Below are 27,396 nucleotides of genomic sequence, written 5' to 3' on the forward strand. Positions count from 1 at the left end.
TATTTTTTAATTTTTTTAAAGTATTTTATTTTGAAAACCTTCCGTTTAAAGTTAAAAAGATTTACAGATCTTTTTATTTTTTATTGTCAAATTGGAAATGTGGTATTCAGAAAACCGAAACAAAGAAACTAAATTCAGAACATATAAACATAAAGGTGTAAAAATACAACAACAACAAAGAGGAAAAGCAACTTTAGAACTTAGAAACTTTAAAATTTCACAACATTTAAAATCAGACTTAGGTCATTTCTTGGTGTTTCTAATATATTCAGTCATATTTGAAGGTAGAAGATAAAATACTAAAAGGTGGAGACTCACTATCCGGTGTCCGACTCGTAGGGAGGGGGACTCCCGTTGGGTCTGGAGGACATGGTGACGTCACTGGGTGAGCCAAGAGAACCTGAAACAAGAATTTTTTCTTTAATAATAAATACAAAAACTGAAACCAAATGCAGATTTTTCTTTTATCGGTTCATCTGCAGTTTGTTTTCTGTACTTTTATTAAAAAGACACATTATAGGCCAATTAAAAACCACCGCGGTTCATCCAATCACCACTTCTTGAACTTAAAAGATAATGAAAAGGTAAATAAGATAAAGTTGGTATGATTCAGAACAGGTGAAGGCAGCATGTCCTCCAGGTGAAGAGGCGAGGCCGAGGGGAATCCAGTCAGCTTCTGTTTTTAGTTGGTTTTTTTGCAAGAAAAATTACGTCAACGATTATTACGTCATTAAAAACACCGCCGATTAAAATTCCTCAAATCAACAATCCGATTAATCGTTCCGGTTTAGTTTTTTACACCGAAATCCTCCGTACCCTGTGGCTGTTAAAGGGACATTTCATTTCCAAAAAAAACGGGTTCGGCGGCAACAGTCGTGTTATTATAACATTAAAAACTTAAACACTTAAATGTTTAATTAAAATAAAGCGACAGGTGACATATTGGAACACTTAAATACATAAATTCAGAATAAATCGGAACTTTTATTCAAATTCGACACCATATTACACCGCAGGCATAGTTCAGGAGCTCGTACGTTTAACGTCTCCTAGGACACACCTGAGGTAGCATACACAGGTAGACAGGTATGTACAGGTAACCCCGTATCGAGCATTTCGAAGCGGACTCACCTGTGCGCGCGCCTCTCTGCTCCGCCTGGAAAGCTTCAACTGAAACTGAAGCTGCTGATGAAAAACACAACAATCGGGAGGGACACACCCAGGTGAGCGCGGCCCTGCGCCAGCGTAGCCCCGCCCCCTCCCACAGGTGTCACGTTACCGCCCGGCAACGACACCGGAAGTCCTCGTTCTTCCCGAAACTGGGGGAAACAACATTGTGTAATTTATCATTTATAATATATATACATATATATATATACATATATAGATTTATATATGCATATAAATACATAAATGTTTATTTATTTAATATAAATATATGTGTATACATATACACTACCGTTCAAAAGTTTGGGGTCACTTAGAAATGTCTTTATTCTTCAAAGTAAAGCACTGTTTTTTCAATAAAGATAACATTAATCAGAAATACCCTCTCTACATTGTTAATGTGGTAAATGACTATTCTAGGTGAAACGTCTGGTTTCTAATGAAATGTCTCCAGAGGTGTATAGAGTTTCAGTTTCAAGTTTCAAGTTTCAAGTTTTTTATTGTCACATCCCCTTTTATACAAGTATAATCGGTTTGTGAAATTCTTATGTGCAAAACACCCGACAGCAGTAGCAGACTAAAAAAAGAATAAGAATGAGAATAAACTATACAATATCCACACACAAAAAAGAAGAAAGTATTAACAATATATATATATAAAACAATGTAATAGAATATACATCATGGCAATATATATATATAAAACAATGTAATAAAATATACACTTTTTTTGAGACTATATATATATATATATGTATATACATACAATATATATATACAATATATATATATATAAACAATGTAATAAAATATACACCATGGCCATAGATATTCCCAGAATATGTTCTGGTGTGTAGTGTTAATGAGGGTCTCAGTCCTTGTTCAGCAGCCTGATGGCCTGACTGAAGAAGCTGTCCCTCAGTCTGTTTGTGCGGCACTTGATACTGCGGTATCGCCTGCCTGACGGTAGAAGGGTGAACAGTTTGTGGCGGGGTGGTTATTGTCTTTCATCATCCGTTTGGCCCTGGCCACGCACCGCTTGGTGTATATGTCCAGGATGGAGGGAAGCTCACCTCCAACGATGTACTGTGCCGACCGCACCACCCTCTGTAGTGCCCTACGCTCCAGGGCGGTGCAGTTCCCGTACCAGACGGTGATGCAACCTGTCAGAACACTCTCGATGGTACTGGTGTAGAATGTTCTGAGGATGCGGGGGGCCATGTTGAATTTCCTCAGTCGCCTAAGGAAATACAGGCGTTGTTGGGCCCTTTTCACCACGTGAGTGGTGTGCGTGGTCCATGTGAGGTCCTCGGAGATGTGCACGCCGAGGAACTTGAGGCCCATTTCCAGTGTTCTAATGGTACATTGTGTTTGCTAATCGCCTTAGAAGACTCATATATGTTTTATATGTACATTCCCAAAAGAAATATATAATTTTCTTGGAGTTTACATATATTCATTTATTTTTAAGATTTATTTATCTTAGGATAAATCAACAAATAATGAATTGTGTTCCAAAACCAAAACAATCAATTTAACTAATTTGGTGATGGAGGAAAAATGTAAAAGAAATCAAAGGAAATTGCCAACACTTTATATTGAATAATTATTCAACTAAATACTTCGTCATGAATAATTTTATTTATTTTCAGAGCTCCAAACTTTAGGAGGTAAAATAAAGGAAACACTTCTACGATGACTTGTCCAAAAACGTCATAAAAAGACCAAGAAAAGCAACAAATCTTTACAACTACAGAAAGAAGAGACTTTAACTCAAGAACATTTATCTACTCGTTTCATTTATTTACTGGTTTACAGTCAAACAAAACTACTGGCCGTCAAGGCAGAAACAAAACAACAGAAAACACCAAATAATCACTTTTAATGATGAAATATTAAAGGACATTTACAGCAAGTACTTGATGACGAGAGGAAACAGACTCGATGATGTCACTTCCTGTCGCGAGGTCCAAAGTTTACATGAAGAAGAGACGTTTAGGCACTTGAGTAACGATAAAGTACAAAATGTTGAATCGGGTTGAAATGATAGAATGAAGAGTCACAAAATATAATAAATGTACATTTACATCAGGAGAGGCACAGGAGGAAGTCAAATAAAGTAAATAAAGTAAAATAAAGACCCTGTGCAATTACAAGTAAACCAGCTTGTCTATTATTTCTTTACCTTAAAATCACATTCACAGCAGAAACCAGAGATAGTGGTGAGTTTACATGCACAAAACACACACACACACACACACACACATATATCTTTGCATATTCAGACCATTGTAAAAAGGAACAGTGTTAATTGCATCAGAGCGTTTGATGAGATGATTGACAGCTCAAGAGACCGTTAGCTTAGCATAAAGACTGGAAACGGGGGGCACCGTTAGCTACAACCCGCCGACCGGCAGCTTTAAAGCTCGTTCGTTAACTTGTTGATTGCGTTCGATACCAACGTCTTATACTTAAGATTGTAAAACTAAATATTTTCAGGGATGAAATATCTAAATATGGCAAAACTTTCATTAATCGGCAGATAGTCATTTTAGTATAGAGATTGTTTTGACTATATATTTATTATTTATTTTAAGTAAAAATAACTAAATATTTTTTTGGGACTATATATACAGGACTGTCTCAGAAAATTAGAATATTGTGATAAAGTTCTTTATTTTCTGTAATGCAATTAAAAAAACAAAAATGTCATGCATTCTGGATTCATTACAAATCAACTGAAATATTGCAAGCCTTTTATTCTTTTAATATTGCTGATTATGGTTTACAGCTTAAGAAAACTCTAAAATCCTATCTCATAAAATTTGAATATTTCCTCAGACCAAGTAAAAAACAAGATTTATAACAGCAAAACAAAATCAAACATTTGAAAATGTGTTTCCAGGTGTTTCGAGTTAATTAGACAATTCAAGTGATTTGTTTAAAACCCTACTAGTATACTTTTTCATGATATTCTAATATTTAGAAATAGGATATTTGAGTTTTCTTAAGCTGTAAGCCATAATCAGCAATATTAAAAGAATAAAAGGCTTGCAATATTTCAGTTGATTTGTAATGAATCCAGAATGCATTACATTTTTGTTTTTTTAATTGCATTACAGAAAATAAAGAACTTTATCACAATATTCTAATTTTCTGAGAGTCCTGTATATATATATTAAAAAAATTATTTAAACAAAAAAATCCTAAAAAAATATCTTTCACGATAAACCATTATATATAAAAAGCCAAATGTTTTACTTTTCATATATATCCAATTATTAAACTAAATATTTATTGATATCCAGTTAGTTTTGAACTAATCACAAGTGCTTTTGAATTGAGGGTCAGGGCTCACAGGCAGAGCGACGCTAGCAGCTCCCCTCCGCTTCCAGTCTTTGTGCTAAGCTACGCTAGTAGCTCCCCTCTGCTCCCAGTCTTTGTGCTAAGCTACGCTAGCAGCTCCCCTCCGCTCCCAGTCTAGCCGCTCAGCTGAAGCCGTCGTTCCACTCCATCACTTTGTCGTATTCCTGGATCTTCTGCTTGATGTGCGACAGTTTGCTCTTCAGGTACTCGCAGCGCTCCTTCTTCTCCAGGAAGGTCGGGTCCTGATTTTGGAGACACACACACACACACACACACCTTATGTTACATTTGTCTTGATTATTTCAGGGAGCAGCAGTTGGTACAAATACACTTGAAGTATCTATTAACAAGTATAATGTGTGTTTTTCACCACACTAGTTTATTCTACTATACTTCTATAATTCTCACTAGAGCGCCAAAGATTCATGCCGCTGAAAATAGTTCCAACAAATGCACCAATTCCTCCCTTTATGATTTAAATAAACACTTTTTGAGCATTTTAAATTTGAATGAGAGCCAAGAGTCACAAAAATAAATAAATAATAATAAATTATAAAATAACCACCAGACTGATCCTTTCAAGCCTTCATTATACGCCAATTTCTTAACATTTTTATTCCATTCTTCATCTTCAAATGAAGCTTTTAAAAAGAGATTTTAGTGACAATTGCAAGTGACGAATAATGATTTTAGGATTTTAGAGATCGCCCCTCTTCGCCTAAACATTTCTTGGGGGAAGTTCAGGAGAGAAACTCCAGACTGAAGCTTTGTTTGTCTGGAGTTGTTTACTCTCTCTGAGCTGCATTATGCTCCCGGCCACCAGAGGGCGCACACAGCAAATGAACTGTGAGGAGTCAAAAGAACACAACATCCACTAGAGCAGGCCTATTCAACTAGCGGCCCGCGGGCCGGATGCGGCCCGTTTGAGTTTAACTACGGCCCGCAAGACTGCCTGCAAATCAGTATAGCTTGGTAGGAAAAAATAAAACTGACGGACACGCCTCTTTTATACATTGAGACATCTAACCCAGAGCCATTGAGTTTCACTGTTGCCTCAACCAAACCTGTATGGTTACATCTTTATGTTACGCACCCGTGTTGGTTGCCGGTGTTCCACCCCTACTGGTTTTCAGACCTACTGGTTTCCCTGCGCGTGCGTTGTGTTCTCTTCACGTCTGCAGCGGGGCTCTGTCTTGCTCACCAGATTCGTCACACATTCACAAACATATTGCTGGAGATCTTCAAGCCTCCGTTCATATCCATTTGGGCGATTACGATTGTATAAGTGAGCAGCGCATCACAGCCACGGATGAAGAAATACATTTTCAAAAAAAATAAAAAGATCGCCCGACCTGGTTTCGATCTCTTTCACGCAAAAGGAGTCTGCACTCAAAGACATGCAGTCTGTGCGCTGCGCCACCAGATATTAGTTTCAGCCCAAGTCATTTATATATTGATCCATTAAGTCACATTTCTTATGTTTTCATGGGAACAGTTTGGTTGAAGGGATCTGAAACAACTGGTTACCTTGAGCGGATATTTACACTTTGAAACATGTTTATAGTGAAGCTTGTTCGCAACGCTTTTGCCACACAATACCGACGCATTTTCACTGTTTACCTGTGGAAATATACATGACTGTTTTTCATTTTTAGCCATTATTTGATCAATATTCTGTGCGGCCCTCACACCCCCCGTGATTTTCTTATTCGGCCCACTTGTTGAATAGCCCTGCTCTAGAGAGAGGATTATAATCATCTTTAAACTCTCAGATCCTGAAATAATGTATTACCTTTAAATACACTCTATAAAGAAAGAAGTCAAGTTTTAAATGTGTTATAAAGAAACTAAAGGCGGATATAAATATATATTACATTACATTACATGTCATTTAGCTGAGGCTTTTATCCAAAGCGACTTACACAATCCTGTTACATTCATACACCGTAGACGCAGCTACAGGGAGCAATTCAGGGTTAAGTGTCTTGCTCAAGGACACATCGACTAGGGCGGGGATTGAACCTCCAACCCCCTGATTGAAAGACGGACCTGCTACCGACTGACCCATAGTCACCCTATGTATATATATTAGGGCTGTGAAACGATTAAAAATTTTAATCGGGTTAATCACAGGTTTTTGTGGATTAATCATGATTAATCACATATTACCGATATTCTCGGTATATTTTGTGAGAACATAGAGATTTATGACAAAAGACGGATATATACATTTATACATTCTTCTATACAATGGTGCTGCAACTCAGCAGTTATTTAGAAGTTTTCTTCCATCTGGAACATTAATACATCTTCATCCTAAACAGAATGTTTAACCCTCCTGTTACCTTTCGGGTCAATTTGACCCCATTCAATGTTTAATGTCGGTGTTCTTTGGGGTCAATTTGACCCCAGGCTGTTTTTCACTGTGTCAAACATATCAGAAATATCAACTTTTTTATTTATTTAAAGGGCTATTTAGGTAGTCAACAAACAAACATAAAGTACCTCACACTTAAACTTGGGAAGCAATATTAATTCTAATAATGTTCTGGAGGTTTTAATTGCTGGGGTCAAATTGACCCCGAGGGTAAAATATGTTAGTAAATGTAAAGGTAACAGGAGGGTTAAACAGAGCATTTTTCTCTTGTTTGTCAACCATTAACTCCACCATGATACAATCTAAAGGTGGACAGATTGACAAGTGACTTTGTTTTTGCTCGGTCCCGATGCGCGCGCACGGAGCTCTGTGGCGCGCCAGACGGAGATCGATAAGTGTTAACGCAACGCGAAGAGACAGAAATGACATGCTGCTGTGGAGATACGATCAACAACAGACGTTTAGTTTAATAAAAGAACAAAGACGTGCTCTAGAGAACATGTCAGGGGGCGGGCCAATCTCTTTAATGTCATTGATCTACCGACACTACGCCGCGATCGACTGGCGGGTCGCGATCGACGTGTTGAGACCCTGATCTACAGGAAGTAAAAGTCGTAACAAGGTTTCCGGAGGTGAACCTGCGGAAGGATCATTACCGATGAACAGACCGTCTGCATGAGAGCGGACAGAGTTCAGATTGAAGTGGTGTATTGGAAGCTCATTTTGCAAGTGACTTTTTTTTCGTCCCGACGACCAACAACAGACGGATTGGAAGCTCATTCTGCGCATGCGTTAAATGCGTTAAAAAAAAAAAATTAGTTAAACCTGAAATTGAATTAACGCGTTATTTTTCACAGCACTAATATATATATATTTATTATCAGTTTATATGTATTCTTATTATCACTATATAAATATATATAATATACATAAATATGCATATATTTATTATCAGAATATATATATAATATATATATTTTATACAATATATATATATTTATTATCAGTACATATATATAATATAAATATATTATATATACAAAATATATAATGAGTCAACTGGCTCACATTTTTCTTCCTCTGGTACTCCTGAAGGATTCTGTTGATGCGATCCACTTCCTGTGAGAAGAGAGAGAAGAAGAGTTCAGTCGTTTACCTCCGAAGAAGAGAAACGAAAACCTTTTAATTTGACTTGAAAATCAGCCGGACAGAGCAGAGAAGGAATTTGAAGGGTGGAGGAGGAAGTAGAGCGGGAACAGGAAGTAGAGCGGGAACAGGAAGTAACGAGGGACAAAGAGACTGGGTGCAAAACAATAAAAGATGACCTTTGAAACCAGAGTGAGGCCCGGGGAGCGGCATCTTTACAAAAAGATCCTCTATTAATTATTATTTTATTTCTTCTTTAAAGTGTTAAAAAGAACAACAGTAACTTTATTTGAATCCCTGTCTGGATACTACAACTCCCAAAATGCAACATGTACAGTATCACTGAGTGCTGCACATTCAGATATAAAGAAAGGTCATTCTGCCATTGACACACACACACACACACACACACACACACACACACACACACACACACACACACACACACACACACACACACACACACACACACACACACACACACACACACACACACACACACACACACACACACACACACACACACACCTTCTGGCTGGCGGGGTGCTGGGGCAGGCCGGCCATCATGGCGTCCATCTCCTCAAACTTCTTGATGGCGGCCTGCATGTCGGCGTGCAGCTCCTTGTACTCAGAGTACTGGTCGTTGAACACGGCGCGGTACTGGTCGCGCTCCTCGTCCGTCCGCACCGTCGGGTACTTCCTGTGGAGGGAGGAAGTCACGGAGGGAGGAAGGAGGAAGTCACGAAGGGAGGAAGTCACGGAGGGAGGAAGGAGGAAGTCACGGAGGAAGGAAGTCACAGAGGGAGGAAGTCACAGAGGGAGGAAGTCACAGAGGGAGGAAGTCACGGAGGGAGGAAGGAGGAAGTCACGGAGGGAGGAAGTCACAGAGGGAGGAAGTCACGGAGGGAGGAAGTCACGGCAGAAGGAAGTCACGGAGGGAGGAAGGAGGAAGTCACGGAGGGAAGAAGGAGGAAGTCACGGAGGGAGGAAGTCACGGAAGGAGAAAGTCAAGGAGGGAGGAAGTCACGGAAGGAGAAAGTCACGGAAGGAGGAAGTCACGGTGGGAGGAAGTCACGGCAGAAGGAAGTCACGGAGGGAGGAAGGAGGAAGTCACAGAGGGAGGAAGGAGGAAGTCACAGAGGGAAGAAGGAGGAAGTCACGGAGGGAGGAAGACACGGAAGGAGGAAGTCACGGAGGGAGGAAGTCACGGCAGAAGGAAGTCACGGCAGAAGGAAGTCACGGAGGGAGGAAGTCATGGAGGGAGGAAGTCACGGCGGTCAGAGCGCGATGTCGTTCATTTAGTTTCATGAATTGAACTCACCCGATGTAGTCGGGCACAATCACCGGTCGGGGGATGTGACCCGATGGTATTGCCCCCTGGAGGACGTGCGGTGGAACTGCCTTGGCGGCGGCCTTGATGGGAACCACCGAGGATCCTTCCACCTGCACCGGAGCCCGGTGCACCGGAGCCGACACCGGAGCCATCTGACGGAACAACAACAACAACAACAAACAAACAAAGTCAAAGCAGATGCAGCCGGTGGCGCTCGTCCGCGTGTTCGTGTTGCGGTCGCTCACCAAGATCTCTGCAGCGCGCGGGTCGGTGCGATACATCTGCAAAACACACAAACATTCAACAACGCAACTCACTAAACTCAAATGCAAACCAAATGTCCCCGAATGCAACCTAAATGTCCCAGAATGCAACTCAAATGTCGTAGAACTTAAATGTCCCAGAATGCAACTCTTTTAAGAAACCAAAATAGAAACCAACCATGACAACAGGACTTTTTGTAAACGCGGTGCACGTTGCCCCCTGCAGCAGGACCCCGCCTCCTCGGCTGTGCGCACCCTGCGGTTTGCAGCGTTGCATTGTGGTCCGCGTGCCGGTTCTCACCTCGTGGCCGTGCTTCTCCTGGTATCGGCGCGCGGCTTCGTGCCTCCACAGCTTGAGACAGACGACGGCGCCGATCAAATACAGCACCAGCGTGACGAAGAGGAAGATGATGGCGGCCGTCTGGCCCGCCTCCGTGCGGCAGAACGCTCCGTTGATGCCGTTGTTGAACACCGGGTACGAGCAGAGGCCGCCGCGCGTCGTGTCCCGGACGTAGACGATGCCTGAGAGCAGCAACAGAGGGGGTTATGGGTAATCCTCCTGGTGAACCTGAACACATATTTAAGAAGCTGCAACACACTCTTTAAAAGTATCAACAAACTAAACACTATTATTATCAGGATAGATTTGCTAAATGATCCATTCAGTTTTATTCAACATTACTCGCAGTTATTGTGACAGAAGGAACAGCGTGTCACATCTCGGGAGGTTTAGTCTCTATGTGGGTGGGGGGTCGTCTTCCATCGGAAGGTGGTGATGAGTTCAGGGACACGGTATTAAAGCGGGACACAAGTATTTGTAACTATAAGCTTCATGAACTCGTCTGTGAACGTGTAAACAACGTGAAACCAGAATCCGCTCTACGTACACACTGTCCCTTTAAGAGCGTCCCTTCAAAATAAAACAAAAGCAGACCCAATAGAAAAGGAGAACCTCACCTGCCGCCATGAAGAGCACCGCCAGCGCCAAGTTGATGATGAACTCCGTCAGCGGCCACCAGGTGGAGTCCAGCAGGATGGTGCGGTAGTACATGGTCATGCCCAGCACCAGCAGGATGACCGTCACCAGCCAGGCCAGGCCGGCCACCACCAGCACGAACGGCGTCTTGGGGCCCGAGTAGTACGACCCTCCGTTGACGCCGCCGCCGTACGCGCCGCCCGCGTAGCCGCCGCCGGGCGACGAGTAGCCGAACATGTTGAACCACTCGTTGTCCTTGTGGATGTAGGCGCAGACGCAGGCGAACACCACGGCGCCCAGCAGCAGCTCCACGCAGCCCAGGATCCTCAGCAGCCCGGCCCAGGACTTCATGAAGCCGTAGCGCTGGTGGTACTCCTCCACCCGCTCGCCGTAGCTCAGCCCCTGGGTGCGGCCCGACGACGACCCGCGGGCCTCCAGCAGCTCCCTGCGCGAGTTGTAGCTGCCGCCCGAGCCGCCATACGGGTCCCGGTACGACCCGGGGACGGGCGACCGCGGCGGGGAGCAGCGCACGCCGTCACTGGTGCTGTTGTTGTTGTTGCACGAGGAGGCGGGCTCGGAGCCGAGGACGGAGGAGCCGGGCGGGTCGCTGCCCTTGAAGAAGTTCTTCCAGGAGTCGGGGATGAAGCGGTGCACCGGCTTGATGTCGAGGGACGGGTCGAGGTCGCGGTCCGACTCGCCGCCCTCGAACTCGGGGCCCACGGGAGGCTGGTCCGGCAGAGGCGGGGGGGGGAGGGGGTCGGCGCTCCGGGCGAGCGGAGACGACCTCTGGTCCCTCAGCGAGTCGTACGAGTCGGCTCGGCCCGAGGAGCCGGGCGCCACGCGGTCGTAGAGCGGCGACTGGCGGGCGCGCTCAGAGCGTCCATCAAAACCTCCTCCATTGGACATGAGGATGCTGATGGTCCCTGAGAACGCACACACACACACACACACACACACACACACACACACACACACACACACACACACACACACACACACACACACACACACACACACACACACACACACACACACACACACACACACACACACACACACACAAAAGAGTTGCTGCTCATGACGATTCGTTGCTCGTCTCCGGTGTCGACCTGTCAATCACCCGGTAGCCCCGCCCCCTCACAGCATCCCCTGCTTCACGGCAGTGACGTCTTTAAATGTCCAAAACTAGTAAAAGCTATTTAATTTAACATCAGAAAGAAAATCAGCAAATCCTCCCGACATTCATCTCATGAATGTGTTTGTCTTCAGATGTTGAGCTCTCACTAAGTCATTACATCATAAACAAAGAGCAGAGGAAGAGGAAGCGTCTTAAACAAGGAGGAAGAAGCCAGAAGATGAAAAACTGATGAAGTTGAAGAGTTTAACCCACGAGTCCCCGAGGTCACCAGAGAACGATGATGTCATCCTGCATGCAGAGTCAAGAATGCATTTTTGTGCTGCAACCAAATACGTCTGTTGTTGTTGTTGTTGACATATTAATATTGATAACTGGCCGTGAGGAGCACAGAAAAACCTTCTAGACCACCTGAAGCTGTTGAGTGAGGCGATGGAGGAGAGCTTCAGTACCTTTCACACGCAACTGGACTTACATGGGCTCTCAATGCAGCGCTGGGCCGAGGTCCACCTGGGGGGGGGGGGGGGGGGTCTGAGGTCACAAGGAAAGCATCACGATGCCCCAAAGAGAGGACTATATAGATAATATAGTTATATTTACTGGGATTTAAAGGAGGAAAAGCTGTAAACGATGTTTCACACAATAATCAATAATCCTTATTGATCAAACCAGACAATTGATGAGCAACAATCAGGAATAAGGTTTTCATTGAGTACTTTTACTTTAAGTACATACATTTACTTCAGGAAGGTTTTCAATGCAGTACTTTGCACTTGTAGCAGTATTGCTACACTGTTGCATTAGTACTCTTTACTGTAGTTTAGTGTTGCTAGTGTTGCATTAGTACTCTTTACTGTAGTTTAGTGTTGCTACAGTGTTGCATTAGTACTCTTTACTGTAGTTTAGTGTTGCTAGTGTTGCATTAGTACTCGTTACCTGTAGTTTAGTGTTGCTAGTGTTGCATTAGTACTCGTTACTGTAGTTTAGTGTTGCTAGTGTTGCATTAGTACTCGTTACCTGTAGTTTAGTGTTGCTAGTGTTGCATTAGTACTCGTTACCTGTAGTTTAGTGTTGCTAGTGTTGCATTAGTACTCGTTACCTGTAGTTTAGTGTTGCTACAGTGTTGCATTAGTACTCGTTACTGTAGTTTAGTGTTGCTAGTGTTGCATTAGTACTCGTTACCTGTAGTTTAGTGTTGCTAGTGTTGCATTAGTACTCGTTACCTGTAGTTTAGTGTTGCTAGTGTTGCATTAGTACTCTTTAGTGTTGCTACAGTGTTGCATTAGTACTCGTTACCTGTAGTTTAGTGTTGCTAGTGTTGCATTAGTACTCGTTACCTGTAGTTTAGTGTTGCTACAGTGTTGCATTAGTACTCTTTAGTGTTGCTACAGTGTTGCATTAGTACTATTTACTGTAGTTTAGTGTTGCTAGTGTTGCATTAGTACTCTTTACTGTAGTTTAGTGTTGCTAGTGTTGCATTAGTTCTATTTACTGTAGTTTAGTGTTGCTACAGTGTTGCATTAGTACTATTTACTGTAGTTTAGTGTTGCTACAGTGTTGCATTAGTACTCGTTACCTGTAGTTTAGTGTTGCTAGTGTTGCATTAGTACTTGTTACCTGTAGTTTAGTGTTGCTACAGTGTTGCATTAGTACTCTTTAGTGTTGCTACAGTGTTGCATTAGTACTATTTACTGTAGTTTAGTGTTGCTAGTGTTGCATTAGTACTCTTTACTGTAGTTTAGTGTTGCTACAGTGTTGCATTAGTTCTATTTACTGTAGTTTAGTGTTGCTACAGTGTTGCATTAGTACTATTTACTGTAGTTTAGTGTTGCTACAGTGTTGCATTAGTACTCTTTACTGTAGTTTAGTGTTGCTACAGTGTTGCATTAGTACTCTTTACTGTAGTTTAGTGTTGCTACAGTGTTGCATTAGTACTCTTTACTGTAGTTTAGTGTTGCTACAGTGTTGCATTAGTACTCGTTACTGTAGTTTAGTGTTGCTACAGTGTTGCATTAGTACTCTTTACTGTAGTTTAGTGTTGCTACAGTGTTGCATTAGTACTCTTTACTGTAGTTTAGTGTTGCTACAGTGTTGCATTAGTACTCTTTACTGTAGTTTAGTGTTGCTACAGTGTTGCATTAGTACTCTTTACTGTAGTTTAGTGTTGCTACAGTGTTGCATTAGTACTCTTTACTGTAGTTTAGTGTTGCTACAGTGTTGCATTAGTACTCTTTACTGTAGTTTAGTGTTGCTACAGTGTTGCATTAGTACTCTTTACTGTAGTTTAGTGTTGCTACAGTGTTGCATTAGTACTCTTTACTGTAGTTTAGTGTTGCTACAGTGTTGCATTAGTACTCTTTACTGTAGTTTAGTGTTGCTACAGTGTTGCATTAGTACTCTTTACTGTAGTTTAGTGTTGCTACAGTGTTGCATTAATACTCTTTACTGTAGTTTAGTGTTGCTACAGTGTTGCATTAGTACTCTTTACTGTAGTTTAGTGTTGCTACAGTGTTGCATTAGTACTCTTTACTGTAGTTTAGTGTTGCTACAGTGTTGCATTAGTACTCTTTACTGTAGTTTAGTGTTGCTACAGTGTTGCATTAGTACTCTTTACTGTAGTTTAGTGTTGCTACAGTGTTGCATTAGTACTCTTTACTGTAGTTTAGTGTTGCTACAGTGTTGCATTAGTACTCTTTACTGTAGTTTAGTGTTGCTACAGTGTTGCATTAGTACTCTTTACTGTAGTTTAGTGTTGCTACAGTGTTGCATTAGTACTCTTTACTGTAGTTTAGTGTTGCTACAGTGTTGCATTAGTACTCTTTACTGTAGTTTAGTGTTGCTACAGTGTTGCATTAGTACTCTTTACTGTAGTTTAGTGTTGCATTAGTACTCTTTACTGTAGTTTAGTGTTGCTACAGTGTTGCATTAGTACTATTTACTGTAGTTTAGTGTTGCTACAGTGTTGCATTAGTACTCTTTACTGTAGTTTAGTGTTGCTACAGTGTTGCATTAGTACTATTTACTGTAGTTTAGTGTTGCTACAGTGTTGCATTAGTACTCTTTACTGTAGTTTAGTGTTGCTACAGTGTTGCATTAGTACTCTTTACTGTAGTTTAGTGTTGCTACAGTGTTGCATTAGTACTCTTTACTGTAGTTTAGTGTTGCTACAGTGTTGCATTAGTACTCTTTACTGTAGTTTAGTGTTGCTACAGTGTTGCATTAGTACTCTTTACTGTAGTTTAGTGTTGCTACAGTGTTGCATTAGTACTCTTTACTGTAGTTTAGTGTTGCTAGTGTTGCATTAGTACTCTTTACTGTAGTTTAGTGTTGCATTAGTACTCTTTACTGTAGTTTAGTGTTGCTAGTGTTGCATTAGTACTCTTTACTGTAGTTTAGTGTTGCTACAGTGTTGCATTAGTACTCTTTACTGTAGTTTAGTGTTGCTACAGTGTTGCATTAGTACTCTTTACTGTAGTTTAGTGTTGCTACAGTGTTGCATTAGTACTCTTTACTGTAGTTTAGTGTTGCTACAGTGTTGCATTAGTACTCTTTACTGTAGTTTAGTGTTGCTACAGTGTTGCATTAGTACTCTTTACTGTAGTTTAGTGTTGCTACAGTGTTGCATTAGTACTCTTTACTGTAGTTTAGTGTTGCTACAGTGTTGCATTAGTACTCTTTACTGTAGTATAGTGTTGCTACAGTGTTGCATTAGTACTATTTACTGTAGTTTAGTGTTGCTACAGTGTTGCATTAGTACTCTTTACTGTAGTTTAGTGTTGCTACAGTGTTGCATTAGTACTCTTTACTGTAGTTTAGTGTTGCTACAGTGTTGCATTAGTACTCTTTACTGTAGTTTAGTGTTGCTAGTGTTGCATTAGTACTCTTTACTGTAGTTTAGTGTTGCTACAGTGTTGCATTAGTACTCTTTACTGTAGTTTAGTGTTGCTACAGTGTTGCATTAGTACTCTTTACTGTAGTTTAGTGTTGCTACAGTGTTGCATTAGTACTCTTTACTGTAGTTTAGTGTTGCTACAGTGTTGCATTAGTACTCTTTACTGTAGTTTAGTGTTGCTACAGTGTTGCATTAGTACTCTTTACTGTAGTTTAGTGTTGCTACAGTGTTGCATTAGTACTCTTTACTGTAGTTTAGTGTTGCTACAGTGTTGCATTAGTACTCTTTACTGTAGTTTAGTGTTGCTACAGTGTTGCATTAGTACTCTTTACTGTAGTTTAGTGTTGCTACAGTGTTGCATTAGTACTCTTTACTGTAGTTTAGTGTTGCTACAGTGTTGCATTAGTACTCTTTACTGTAGTTTAGTGTTGCTACAGTGTTGCATTAGTACTCTTTACTGTAGTTTAGTGTTGCTACAGTGTTGCATTAGTACTCTTTACTGTAGTTTAGTGTTGCTACAGTGTTGCATTAGTACTCTTTACTGTAGTTTAGTGTTGCTACAGTGTTGCATTAGTACTCTTTACTGTAGTTTAGTGTTGCTACAGTGTTGCATTAGTACTCTTTACTGTAGTTTAGTGTTGCTACAGTGTTGCATTAGTACTCTTTACTGTAGTTTAGTGTTGCTACAGTGTTGCATTAGTACTCTTTACTGTAGTTTAGTGTTGCTACAGTGTTGCATTAGTACTCTTTACTGTAGTTTAGTGTTACTACAGTGTTGCATTAGTACTTTTACTGTAGTTTAGTGTTGCTACAGTGTTGCATTAGTACTCTTTACTGTAGTATAGTGTTGCTACAGTGTTGCATTAGTACTCTTTACTGTAGTATAGTGTTACTACAGTGTTGCATTAGTACTTGTTACTGTAGTTTAGTGTTGCTACAGTGTTGCATTAGTACTCTTTACTGTAGTTTAGTGTTGCTACAGTGTTGCATTAGTACTCTTTACTGTAGTTTAGTGTTGCTACAGTGTTGCATTAGTACTCTTTACTGTAGTTTAGTGTTGCTACAGTGTTGCATTAGTACTCTTTACTGTAGTTTAGTGTTGCTACAGTGTTGCATTAGTACTCTTTACTGTAGTTTAGTGTTGCTACAGTGTTGCATTAGTACTCTTTACTGTAGTTTAGTGTTGCTACAGTGTTGCATTAGTACTCTTTACTGTAGTTTAGTGTTGCTACAGTGTTGCATTAGTACTCTTTACTGTAGTTTAGTGTTGCTACAGTGTTGCATTAGTACTCTTTACTGTAGTTTAGTGTTGCTACAGTGTTGCATTAGTACTCTTTACTGTAGTTTAGTGTTGCTACAGTGTTGCATTAGTACTCTTTACTGTAGTTTAGTGTTGCTACAGTGTTGCATTAGTACTCTTTACTGTAGTTTAGTGTTGCTACAGTGTTGCATTAGTACTCTTTACTGTAGTTTAGTGTTGCTACAGTGTTGCATTAGTACTCTTTACTGTAGTATAGTGTTGCTACAGTGTTGCATTAGTACTCTTTACTGTAGTTTAGTGTTGCTACAGTGTTGCATTAGTACTCTTTACTGTAGTTTAGTGTTGCTACAGTGTTGCATTAGTACTCTTTACTGTAGTTTAGTGTTGCTACAGTGTTGCATTAGTACTCTTTACTGTAGTTTAGTGTTGCTACAGTGTTGCATTAGTACTCTTTACTGTAGTTTAGTGTTGCTACAGTGTTGCATTAGTACTCTTTACTGTAGTTTAGTGTTGCTACAGTGTTGCATTAGTACTCTTTACTGTAGTATAGTGTTGCTACAGTGTTGCATTAGTACTATTTACTGTAGTTTAGTGTTGCTACAGTGTTGCATTAGTACTCTTTACTGTAGTTTAGTGTTGCTACAGTGTTGCATTAGTACTCTTTACTGTAGTTTAGTGTTGCTAGTGTTGCATTAGTACTCTTTACTGTAGTTTAGTGTTGCTACAGTGTTGCATTAGTACTCTTTACTGTAGTTTAGTGTTGCTACAGTGTTGCATTAGTACTCTTTACTGTAGTTTAGTGTTGCTACAGTGTTGCATTAGTACTCTTTACTGTAGTTTAGTGTTGCTACAGTGTTGCATTAGTACTCTTTACTGTAGTTTAGTGTTGCTACAGTGTTGCATTAGTACTTTACTGTAGTTTAGTGTTGCTACAGTGTTGCATTAGTACTCTTTACTGTAGTTTAGTGTTGCTACAGTGTTGCATTAGTACTCTTTACTGTAGTATAGTGTTGCTACAGTGTTGCATTAGTACTCGTTACTGTAGTTTAGTGTTGCTACAGTGTTGCATTAGTACTTTACTGTAGTTTAGTGTTGCTACAGTGTTGCATTAGTACTCTTTACTGTAGTTTAGTGTTGCTACAGTGTTGCATTAGTACTCTTTACTGTAGTTTAGTGTTGCTACAGTGTTGCATTAGTACTATTTACTGTAGTTTAGTGTTGCTACAGTGTTGCATTAGTACTCTTTACTGTAGTTTAGTGTTGCTACAGTGTTGCATTAGTACTCTTTACTGTAGTTTAGTGTTGCTACAGTGTTGCATTAGTACTCTTTACTGTAGTTTAGTGTTGCTACAGTGTTGCATTAGTACTCTTTACTGTAGTTTAGTGTTGCTACAGTGTTGCATTAGTACTCTTTACTGTAGTTTAGTGTTGCTACAGTGTTGCATTAGTACTCTTTACTGTAGTTTAGTGTTGCTACAGTGTTGCATTAGTACTCTTTACTGTAGTTTAGTGTTGCTACAGTGTTGCATTAGTACTCTTTACTGTAGTTTAGTGTTGCTACAGTGTTGCATTAGTACTCTTTACTGTAGTTTAGTGTTGCTACAGTGTTGCATTAGTACTCTTTACTGTAGTTTAGTGTTGCTACAGTGTTGCATTAGTACTCTTTACTGTAGTTTAGTGTTGCTACAGTGTTGCATTAGTACTCTTTACTGTAGTTTAGTGTTGCTACAGTGTTGCATTAGTACTCTTTACTGTAGTTTAGTGTTGCTACAGTGTTGCATTAGTACTCTTTACTGTAGTTTAGTGTTGCTACAGTGTTGCATTAGTACTCTTTACTGTAGTATAGTGTTGCTACAGTGTTGCATTAGTACTCTTTACTGTAGTTTAGTGTTGCTACAGTGTTGCATTAGTACTCTTTACTGTAGTTTTAGTGTTGCATTAGTACTCTTTACTGTAGTATAGTGTTGCTACAGTGTTGCATTAGTACTCTTTACTGTAGTTTAGTGTTGCTACAGTGTTGCATTAGTACTCTTTACTGTAGTTTAGTGTTGCTACAGTGTTGCATTAGTACTCTTTACTGTAGTTTAGTGTTGCTACAGTGTTGCATTAGTACTCTTTACTGTAGTTTAGTGTTGCTACAGTGTTGCATTAGTACTCTTTACTGTAGTTTAGTGTTGCTACAGTGTTGCATTAGTACTCTTTACTGTAGTTTAGTGTTGCTACAGTGTTGCATTAGTACTCTTTACTGTAGTTTAGTGTTGCATTAGTACTCTTTACTGTAGTTTAGTGTTGCTACAGTGTTGCATTAGTACTCTTTACTGTAGTATAGTGTTGCTACAGTGTTGCATTAGTACTCTTTACTGTAGTTTAGTGTTGCTACAGTGTTGCATTAGTACTCTTTACTGTAGTTTAGTGTTGCTACAGTGTTGCATTAGTACTCTTTACTGTAGTTTAGTGTTGCTACAGTGTTGCATTAGTACTCTTTACTGTAGTTTAGTGTTGCTACAGTGTTGCATTAGTACTCTTTACTGTAGTTTAGTGTTGCTACAGTGTTGCATTAGTACTCTTTACTGTAGTTTAGTGTTGCTACAGTGTTGCATTAGTACTCTTTACTGTAGTTTAGTGTTGCTACAGTGTTGCATTAGTACTCTTTACTGTAGTTTAGTGTTGCTACAGTGTTGCATTAGTACTCTTTACTGTAGTTTAGTGTTGCTACAGTGTTGCATTAGTACTCTTTACTGTAGTTTAGTGTTGCTACAGTGTTGCATTAGTACTCTTTACTGTAGTTTAGTGTTGCTACAGTGTTGCATTAGTACTCTTTACTGTAGTTTAGTGTTGCTACAGTGTTGCATTAGTACTCTTTACTGTAGTTTAGTGTTGCTACAGTGTTGCATTAGTACTCTTTACTGTAGTTTAGTGTTGCTACAGTGTTGCATTAGTACTCTTTACTGTAGTTTAGTGTTGCTACAGTGTTGCATTAGTACTCTTTACTGTAGTTTAGTGTTGCTACAGTGTTGCATTAGTACTCTTTACTGTAGTTTAGTGTTGCTACAGTGTTGCATTAGTACTCTTTACTGTAGTTTAGTGTTGCTACAGTGTTGCATTAGTACTCTTTACTGTAGTTTAGTGTTGCTACAGTGTTGCATTAGTACTCTTTACTGTAGTTTAGTGTTGCTACAGTGTTGCATTAGTACTCTTTACTGTAGTTTAGTGTTGCTACAGTGTTGCATTAGTACTCTTTACTGTAGTTTAGTGTTGCTACAGTGTTGCATTAGTACTCTTTACTGTAGTTTAGTGTTGCTACAGTGTTGCATTAGTACTCTTTACTGTAGTTTAGTGTTGCTACAGTGTTGCATTAGTACTCTTTACTGTAGTTTAGTGTTGCTACAGTGTTGCATTAGTACTCTTTACTGTAGTTTAGTGTTGCTACAGTGTTGCATTAGTACTCTTTACTGTAGTTTAGTGTTGCTACAGTGTTGCATTAGTACTCTTTACTGTAGTTTAGTGTTGCTACAGTGTTGCATTAGTACTCTTTACTGTAGTTTAGTGTTGCTACAGTGTTGCATTAGTACTCTTTACTGTAGTTTAGTGTTGCTACAGTGTTGCATTAGTACTCTTTACTGTAGTTTAGTGTTGCTACAGTGTTGCATTAGTACTCTTTACTGTAGTTTAGTGTTGCTACAGTGTTGCATTAGTACTCTTTACTGTAGTTTAGTGTTGCTACAGTGTTGCATTAGTACTCTTTACTGTAGTTTAGTGTTGCTACAGTGTTGCATTAGTACTCTTTACTGTAGTTTAGTGTTGCTACAGTGTTGCATTAGTACTCTTTACTGTAGTTTAGTGTTGCTACAGTGTTGCATTAGTACTCTTTACTGTAGTTTAGTGTTGCTACAGTGTTGCATTAGTACTCTTTACTGTAGTTTAGTGTTGCTACAGTGTTGCATTAGTACTCTTTACTGTAGTTTAGTGTTGCTACAGTGTTGCATTAGTACTCTTTACTGTAGTTTAGTGTTGCTACAGTGTTGCATTAGTACTCTTTACTGTAGTTTAGTGTTGCTACAGTGTTGCATTAGTACTCTTTACTGTAGTTTAGTGTTGCTACAGTGTTGCATTAGTACTCTTTACTGTAGTTTAGTGTTGCTAGTGTTGCATTAGTACTCTTTACTGTAGTTTAGTGTTGCTACAGTGTTGCATTAGTACTCTTTAGTTTAGTGTTGCTACAGTGTTGCATTAGTACTCTTTACTGTAGTTTAGTGTTGCTACAGTGTTGCATTAGTACTCTTTACTGTAGTTTAGTGTTGCTACAGTGTTGCATTAGTACTCTTTACTGTAGTTTAGTGTTGCTACAGTGTTGCATTAGTACTCTTTACTGTAGTTTAGTGTTGCTACAGTGTTGCATTAGTACTCTTTACTGTAGTTTAGTGTTGCTACAGTGTTGCATTAGTACTCTTTACTGTAGTTTAGTGTTGCTACAGTGTTGCATTAGTACTCTTTACTGTAGTTTAGTGTTGCTAGTGTTGCATTAGTACTCTTTACTGTAGTTTAGTGTTGCTAGTGTTGCATTAGTACTCTTTACTGTAGTTTAGTGTTGCTACTAGTGTTGCATTAGTACTCTTTACTGTAGTTTAGTGTTGCTACAGTGTTGCATTAGTACTCTTTACTGTAGTTTAGTGTTGCTACAGTGTTGCATTAGTACTCTTTACTGTAGTTTAGTGTTGCTACAGTGTTGCATTAGTACTCTTTACTGTAGTTTAGTGTTGCTACAGTGTTGCATTAGTACTCTTTACTGTAGTTTAGTGTTGCATTAGTACTCTTTACTGTAGTTTAGTGTTGCTACAGTGTTGCATTAGTACTCTTTACTGTAGTTTAGTGTTGCTACAGTGTTGCATTAGTACTCTTTACTGTAGTTTAGTGTTGCTAGTGTTGCATTAGTACTCTTTACTGTAGTTTAGTGTTGCTACAGTGTTGCATTAGTACTCTTTACTGTAGTTTAGTGTTGCTACAGTGTTGCATTAGTACTCTTTACTGTAGTTTAGTGTTGCATTAGTACTCTTTACTGTAGTTTAGTGTTGCTACAGTGTTGCATTAGTACTCTTTACTGTAGTTTAGTGTTGCTACAGTGTTGCATTAGTACTCTTTACTGTAGTTTAGTGTTGCTACAGTGTTGCATTAGTACTCGTTACCTGTAGTTTAGTGTTGCATTAGTACTCTTTACTGTAGTTTAGTGTTGCTACAGTGTTGCATTAGTACTCTTTACTGTAGTATAGTGTTGCTACAGTGTTGCATTAGTACTCTTTACTGTAGTTTAGTGTTGCTACAGTGTTGCATTAGTACTCTTTACTGTAGTTTAGTGTTGCTACAGTGTTGCATTAGTACTCTTTACTGTAGTTTAGTGTTGCTACAGTGTTGCATTAGTACTCTTTACTGTAGTTTAGTGTTGCTACAGTGTTGCATTAGTACTCTTTACTGTAGTTTAGTGTTGCTACAGTGTTGCATTAGTACTCTTTACTGTAGTTTAGTGTTGCTACAGTGTTGCATTAGTACTCTTTACTGTAGTTTAGTGTTGCTACAGTGTTGCATTAGTACTCTTTACTGTAGTTTAGTGTTGCTACAGTGTTGCATTAGTACTCTTTACTGTAGTTTAGTGTTGCTACAGTGTTGCATTAGTACTCTTTACTGTAGTTTAGTGTTGCTACAGTGTTGCATTAGTACTCTTTACTGTAGTTTAGTGTTGCTACAGTGTTGCATTAGTACTCTTTACTGTAGTTTAGTGTTGCTACAGTGTTGCATTAGTACTCTTTACTGTAGTTTAGTGTTGCTACAGTGTTGCATTAGTACTCTTTACTGTAGTTTAGTGTTGCTACAGTGTTGCATTAGTACTCTTTACTGTAGTTTAGTGTTGCTACAGTGTTGCATTAGTACTCTTTACTGTAGTTTAGTGTTGCTACAGTGTTGCATTAGTACTCTTTACTGTAGTTTAGTGTTGCTACAGTGTTGCATTAGTACTCTTTACTGTAGTTTAGTGTTGCTACAGTGTTGCATTAGTACTCTTTACTGTAGTTTAGTGTTGCTACAGTGTTGCATTAGTACTCTTTACTGTAGTTTAGTGTTGCTACAGTGTTGCATTAGTACTCTTTACTGTAGTTTAGTGTTGCTACAGTGTTGCATTAGTACTCTTTACTGTAGTTTAGTGTTGCTACAGTGTTGCATTAGTACTCTTTACTGTAGTTTAGTGTTGCTACAGTGTTGCATTAGTACTCTTTACTGTAGTTTAGTGTTGCTACAGTGTTGCATTAGTACTCTTTACTGTAGTTTAGTGTTGCTACAGTGTTGCATTAGTACTCTTTACTGTAGTTTAGTGTTGCTACAGTGTTGCATTAGTACTCTTTACTGTAGTTTAGTGTTGCTACAGTGTTGCATTAGTACTCTTTACTGTAGTTTAGTGTTGCTACAGTGTTGCATTAGTACTCTTTACTGTAGTTTAGTGTTGCTACAGTGTTGCATTAGTACTCTTTACTGTAGTTTAGTGTTGCTACAGTGTTGCATTAGTACTCTTTACTGTAGTTTAGTGTTGCTACAGTGTTGCATTAGTACTCTTTACTGTAGTTTAGTGTTGCTACAGTGTTGCATTAGTACTCTTTACTGTAGTTTAGTGTTGCTAGTGTTGCATTAGTACAGTGTTGCATTAGTACTCTTTACTGTAGTTTAGTGTTGCTACAGTGTTGCATTAGTACTCTTTACTGTAGTTTAGTGTTGCTACAGTGTTGCATTAGTACTCTTTACTGTAGTTTAGTGTTGCTACAGTGTTGCATTAGTACTCTTTACTGTAGTTTAGTGTTGCTACAGTGTTGCATTAGTACTCTTTACTGTAGTTTAGTGTTGCTACAGTGTTGCATTAGTACTCTTTACTGTAGTTTAGTGTTGCTACAGTGTTGCATTAGTACTCTTTACTGTAGTTTAGTGTTGCTACAGTGTTGCATTAATACTCTTTACTGTAGTTTAGTGTTGCTACAGTGTTGCATTAGTACTCTTTACTGTAGTTTAGTGTTGCTACAGTGTTGCATTAGTACTCTTTACTGTAGTTTAGTGTTGCTACAGTGTTGCATTAGTACTCTTTACTGTAGTTTAGTGTTGCTACAGTGTTGCATTAGTACTCTTTACTGTAGTTTAGTGTTGCTACAGTGTTGCATTAGTACTCTTTACTGTAGTTTAGTGTTGCTACAGTGTTGCATTAGTACTCTTTACTGTAGTTTAGTGTTGCTACAGTGTTGCATTAGTACTCTTTACTGTAGTTTAGTGTTGCTACAGTGTTGCATTAGTACTCTTTACTGTAGTTTAGTGTTGCTACAGTGTTGCATTAGTACTCTTTACTGTAGTTTAGTGTTGCTACAGTGTTGCATTAGTACTTTTTACTGTAGTTTAGTGTTGCTAGTGTTGCATTAGTACTCTTTACTGTAGTTTAGTGTTGCTACAGTGTTGCATTAGTACTCTTTACTGTAGTTTAGTGTTGCTACAGTGTTGCATTAGTACTCTTTACTGTAGTTTAGTGTTGCTACAGTGTTGCATTAGTACTCTTTACTGTAGTTTAGTGTTGCTACAGTGTTGCATTAGTACTCTTTACTGTAGTTTAGTGTTGCTACAGTGTTGCATTAGTACTCTTTACTGTAGTTTAGTGTTGCTAGTGTTGCATTAGTACTCTTTACTGTAGTTTAGTGTTGCTACAGTGTTGCATTAGTACAGTGTTGCATTAGTACTCTTTACTGTAGTTTAGTGTTGCTACAGTGTTGCATTAGTACTCTTTACTGTAGTTTAGTGTTGCATTAGTACTCTTTACTGTAGTTTAGTGTTGCTACAGTGTTGCATTAGTACTCTTTACTGTAGTATAGTGTTGCTACAGTGTTGCATTAGTACTCTTTACTGTAGTTTAGTGTTGCTACAGTGTTGCATTAGTACTCTTTACTGTAGTTTAGTGTTGCTACAGTGTTGCATTAGTACTCTTTACTGTAGTTTAGTGTTGCTACAGTGTTGCATTAGTACTCTTTACTGTAGTTTAGTGTTGCTACAGTGTTGCATTAGTACTCTTTACTGTAGTTTAGTGTTGCTACAGTGTTGCATTAGTACTCTTTACTGTAGTTTAGTGTTGCTACAGTGTTGCATTAGTACTCTTTACTGTAGTTTAGTGTTGCTACAGTGTTGCATTAGTACTCTTTACTGTAGTTTAGTGTTGCTAGTGTTGCATTAGTACTCTTTACTGTAGTTTAGTGTTGCTAGTGTTGCATTAGTACTCTTTACTGTAGTTTAGTGTTGCTAGTGTTGCATTAGTACTCTTTACTGTAGTTTAGTGTTGCTACAGTGTTGCATTAGTACTCTTTACTGTAGTTTAGTGTTGCTACAGTGTTGCATTAGTACTCTTTACTGTAGTTTAGTGTTGCTACAGTGTTGCATTAGTACTCTTTACTGTAGTTTAGTGTTGCTACAGTGTTGCATTAGTACTCTTTACTGTAGTTTAGTGTTGCTACAGTGTTGCATTAGTACTCTTTACTGTAGTTTAGTGTTGCTACAGTGTTGCATTAGTACTCTTTACTGTAGTTTAGTGTTGCTACAGTGTTGCATTAGTACTCTTTACTGTAGTATAGTGTTGCTACAGTGTTGCATTAGTACTCTTTACTGTAGTATAGTGTTGCTACAGTGTTGCATTAGTACTCTTTACTGTAGTTTAGTGTTGCTACAGTGTTGCATTAGTACTCTTTACTGTAGTTTAGTGTTGCTACAGTGTTGCATTAGTACTCTTTACTGTAGTTTAGTGTTGCTACAGTGTTGCATTAGTACTCTTTACTGTAGTTTAGTGTTGCTACAGTGTTGCATTAGTACTCTTTACTGTAGTTTAGTGTTGCTACAGTGTTGCATTAGTACTCTTTACTGTAGTTTAGTGTTGCTACAGTGTTGCATTAGTACTCTTTACTGTAGTTTAGTGTTGCTACAGTGTTGCATTAGTACTCTTTACTGTAGTTTAGTGTTGCTACAGTGTTGCATTAGTACTCTTTACTGTAGTTTAGTGTTGCTACAGTGTTGCATTAGTACTCTTTACTGTAGTTTAGTGTTGCTACAGTGTTGCATTAGTACTCTTTACTGTAGTTTAGTGTTGCTACAGTGTTGCATTAGTACTCTTTACTGTAGTTTAGTGTTGCTACAGTGTTGCATTAGTACTCTTTACTGTAGTTTAGTGTTGCTACAGTGTTGCATTAGTACTTTACTGTAGTTTAGTGTTGCTACAGTGTTGCATTAGTACTCTTTACTGTAGTTTAGTGTTGCTACAGTGTTGCATTAGTACTCTTTACTGTAGTTTAGTGTTGCTACAGTGTTGCATTAGTACTCTTTACTGTAGTTTAGTGTTGCTACAGTGTTGCATTAGTACTTTACTGTAGTTTAGTGTTGCTACAGTGTTGCATTAGTACTCTTTACTGTAGTTTAGTGTTGCTACAGTGTTGCATTAGTACTATTTACTGTAGTATAGTGTTGCTACAGTGTTGCATTAGTACTATTTACTGTAGTTTAGTGTTGCTACAGTGTTGCATTAGTACTCTTTACTGTAGTTTAGTGTTGCTACAGTGTTGCATTAGTACTATTTACTGTAGTATAGTGTTGCTACAGTGTTGCATTAGTACTCTTTACTGTAGTTTAGTGTTGCTACAGTGTTGCATTAGTACTCTTTACTGTAGTTTAGTGTTGCTACAGTGTTGCATTAGTACTCTTTACTGTAGTTTAGTGTTGCTACAGTGTTGCATTAGTACTATTTACTGTAGTATAGTGTTGCTACAGTGTTGCATTAGTACTATTTACTGTAGTTTAGTGTTGCTACAGTGTTGCATTAGTACTCTTTACTGTAGTTTAGTGTTGCTACAGTGTTGCATATATTTACTGTAGTTTAGTGTTGCTACAGTGTTGCATTAGTACTCGTTACTGTAGTTTAGTGTTGCTACAGTGTTGCATTAGTACTCTTTACTGTAGTTTAGTGTTGCTAGTGTTGCATTAGTACTCTTTAATAGTTTAGTGTTGCTAAGTGTTGCATTAGTACTGTTACTGTAGAAGTGTACTTGTGTTGATACTACTTTATAGAAGTGTGTACTTGTGTTAAACTACCTAATAGAAGTGTGTACTTGTGTTGTACTTCCTAATAGAAATGTGTACTTGTGTTAAACTACCTAATAGAAGTGTGTACTTGTGTTAAACTACCTAATAGAAGTGTGTACTTGTGATACTACTTTATAGAAGTGTGTACTTGTGTTAAACTACCGAATAGAAGTGTGTACTTGTGTTAAACTACCTAATAGAAGTGTGTACTTGTGTTAAACTACCTAATAGAAGTGTGTACTTGTGTTGTACTTCCTAATAGAAGTGTGTACTTGTGTTAAACTACCTAATAGAAGTGTGTACTTGTGTTAAACTACCTAATAGAAGTGTGTACTTGTGTTAAACTACC

At 39.0% G+C, this 27,396-nt stretch overlaps 1 protein-coding gene across 1 annotated transcript in view; it reads right to left on the bottom strand.

Annotated features, from left to right (window-relative positions):
• Window positions 1–27,396, bottom strand: part of LOC130204924 (uncharacterized) — a 40,481-nt gene that overhangs the window by 12,516 nt on the left and 569 nt on the right. The window contains exons 2-12 of the mRNA XM_056431933.1: window positions 12,239–12,273; window positions 10,610–11,551; window positions 9,954–10,174; window positions 9,635–9,670; window positions 9,378–9,541; window positions 8,585–8,756; window positions 7,979–8,029; window positions 4,661–4,775; window positions 3,087–3,124; window positions 1,132–1,258; window positions 319–400 (exon numbers count right to left, since the gene is read on the bottom strand). Coding sequence (XP_056287908.1) covers window positions 319–400; window positions 1,132–1,258; window positions 3,087–3,124; window positions 4,661–4,775; window positions 7,979–8,029; window positions 8,585–8,756; window positions 9,378–9,541; window positions 9,635–9,670; window positions 9,954–10,174; window positions 10,610–11,534 — 1,931 coding nt within the window. The 5' untranslated portion in view covers window positions 11,535–11,551; window positions 12,239–12,273. The remainder of the gene's footprint in view (window positions 1–318; window positions 401–1,131; window positions 1,259–3,086; window positions 3,125–4,660; window positions 4,776–7,978; window positions 8,030–8,584; window positions 8,757–9,377; window positions 9,542–9,634; window positions 9,671–9,953; window positions 10,175–10,609; window positions 11,552–12,238; window positions 12,274–27,396) is intronic.

This window comes from Pseudoliparis swirei, chromosome 15, assembly GCF_029220125.1.
Source record: "Pseudoliparis swirei isolate HS2019 ecotype Mariana Trench chromosome 15, NWPU_hadal_v1, whole genome shotgun sequence".
Lineage (NCBI taxonomy): Eukaryota > Metazoa > Chordata > Actinopteri > Perciformes > Liparidae > Pseudoliparis > Pseudoliparis swirei.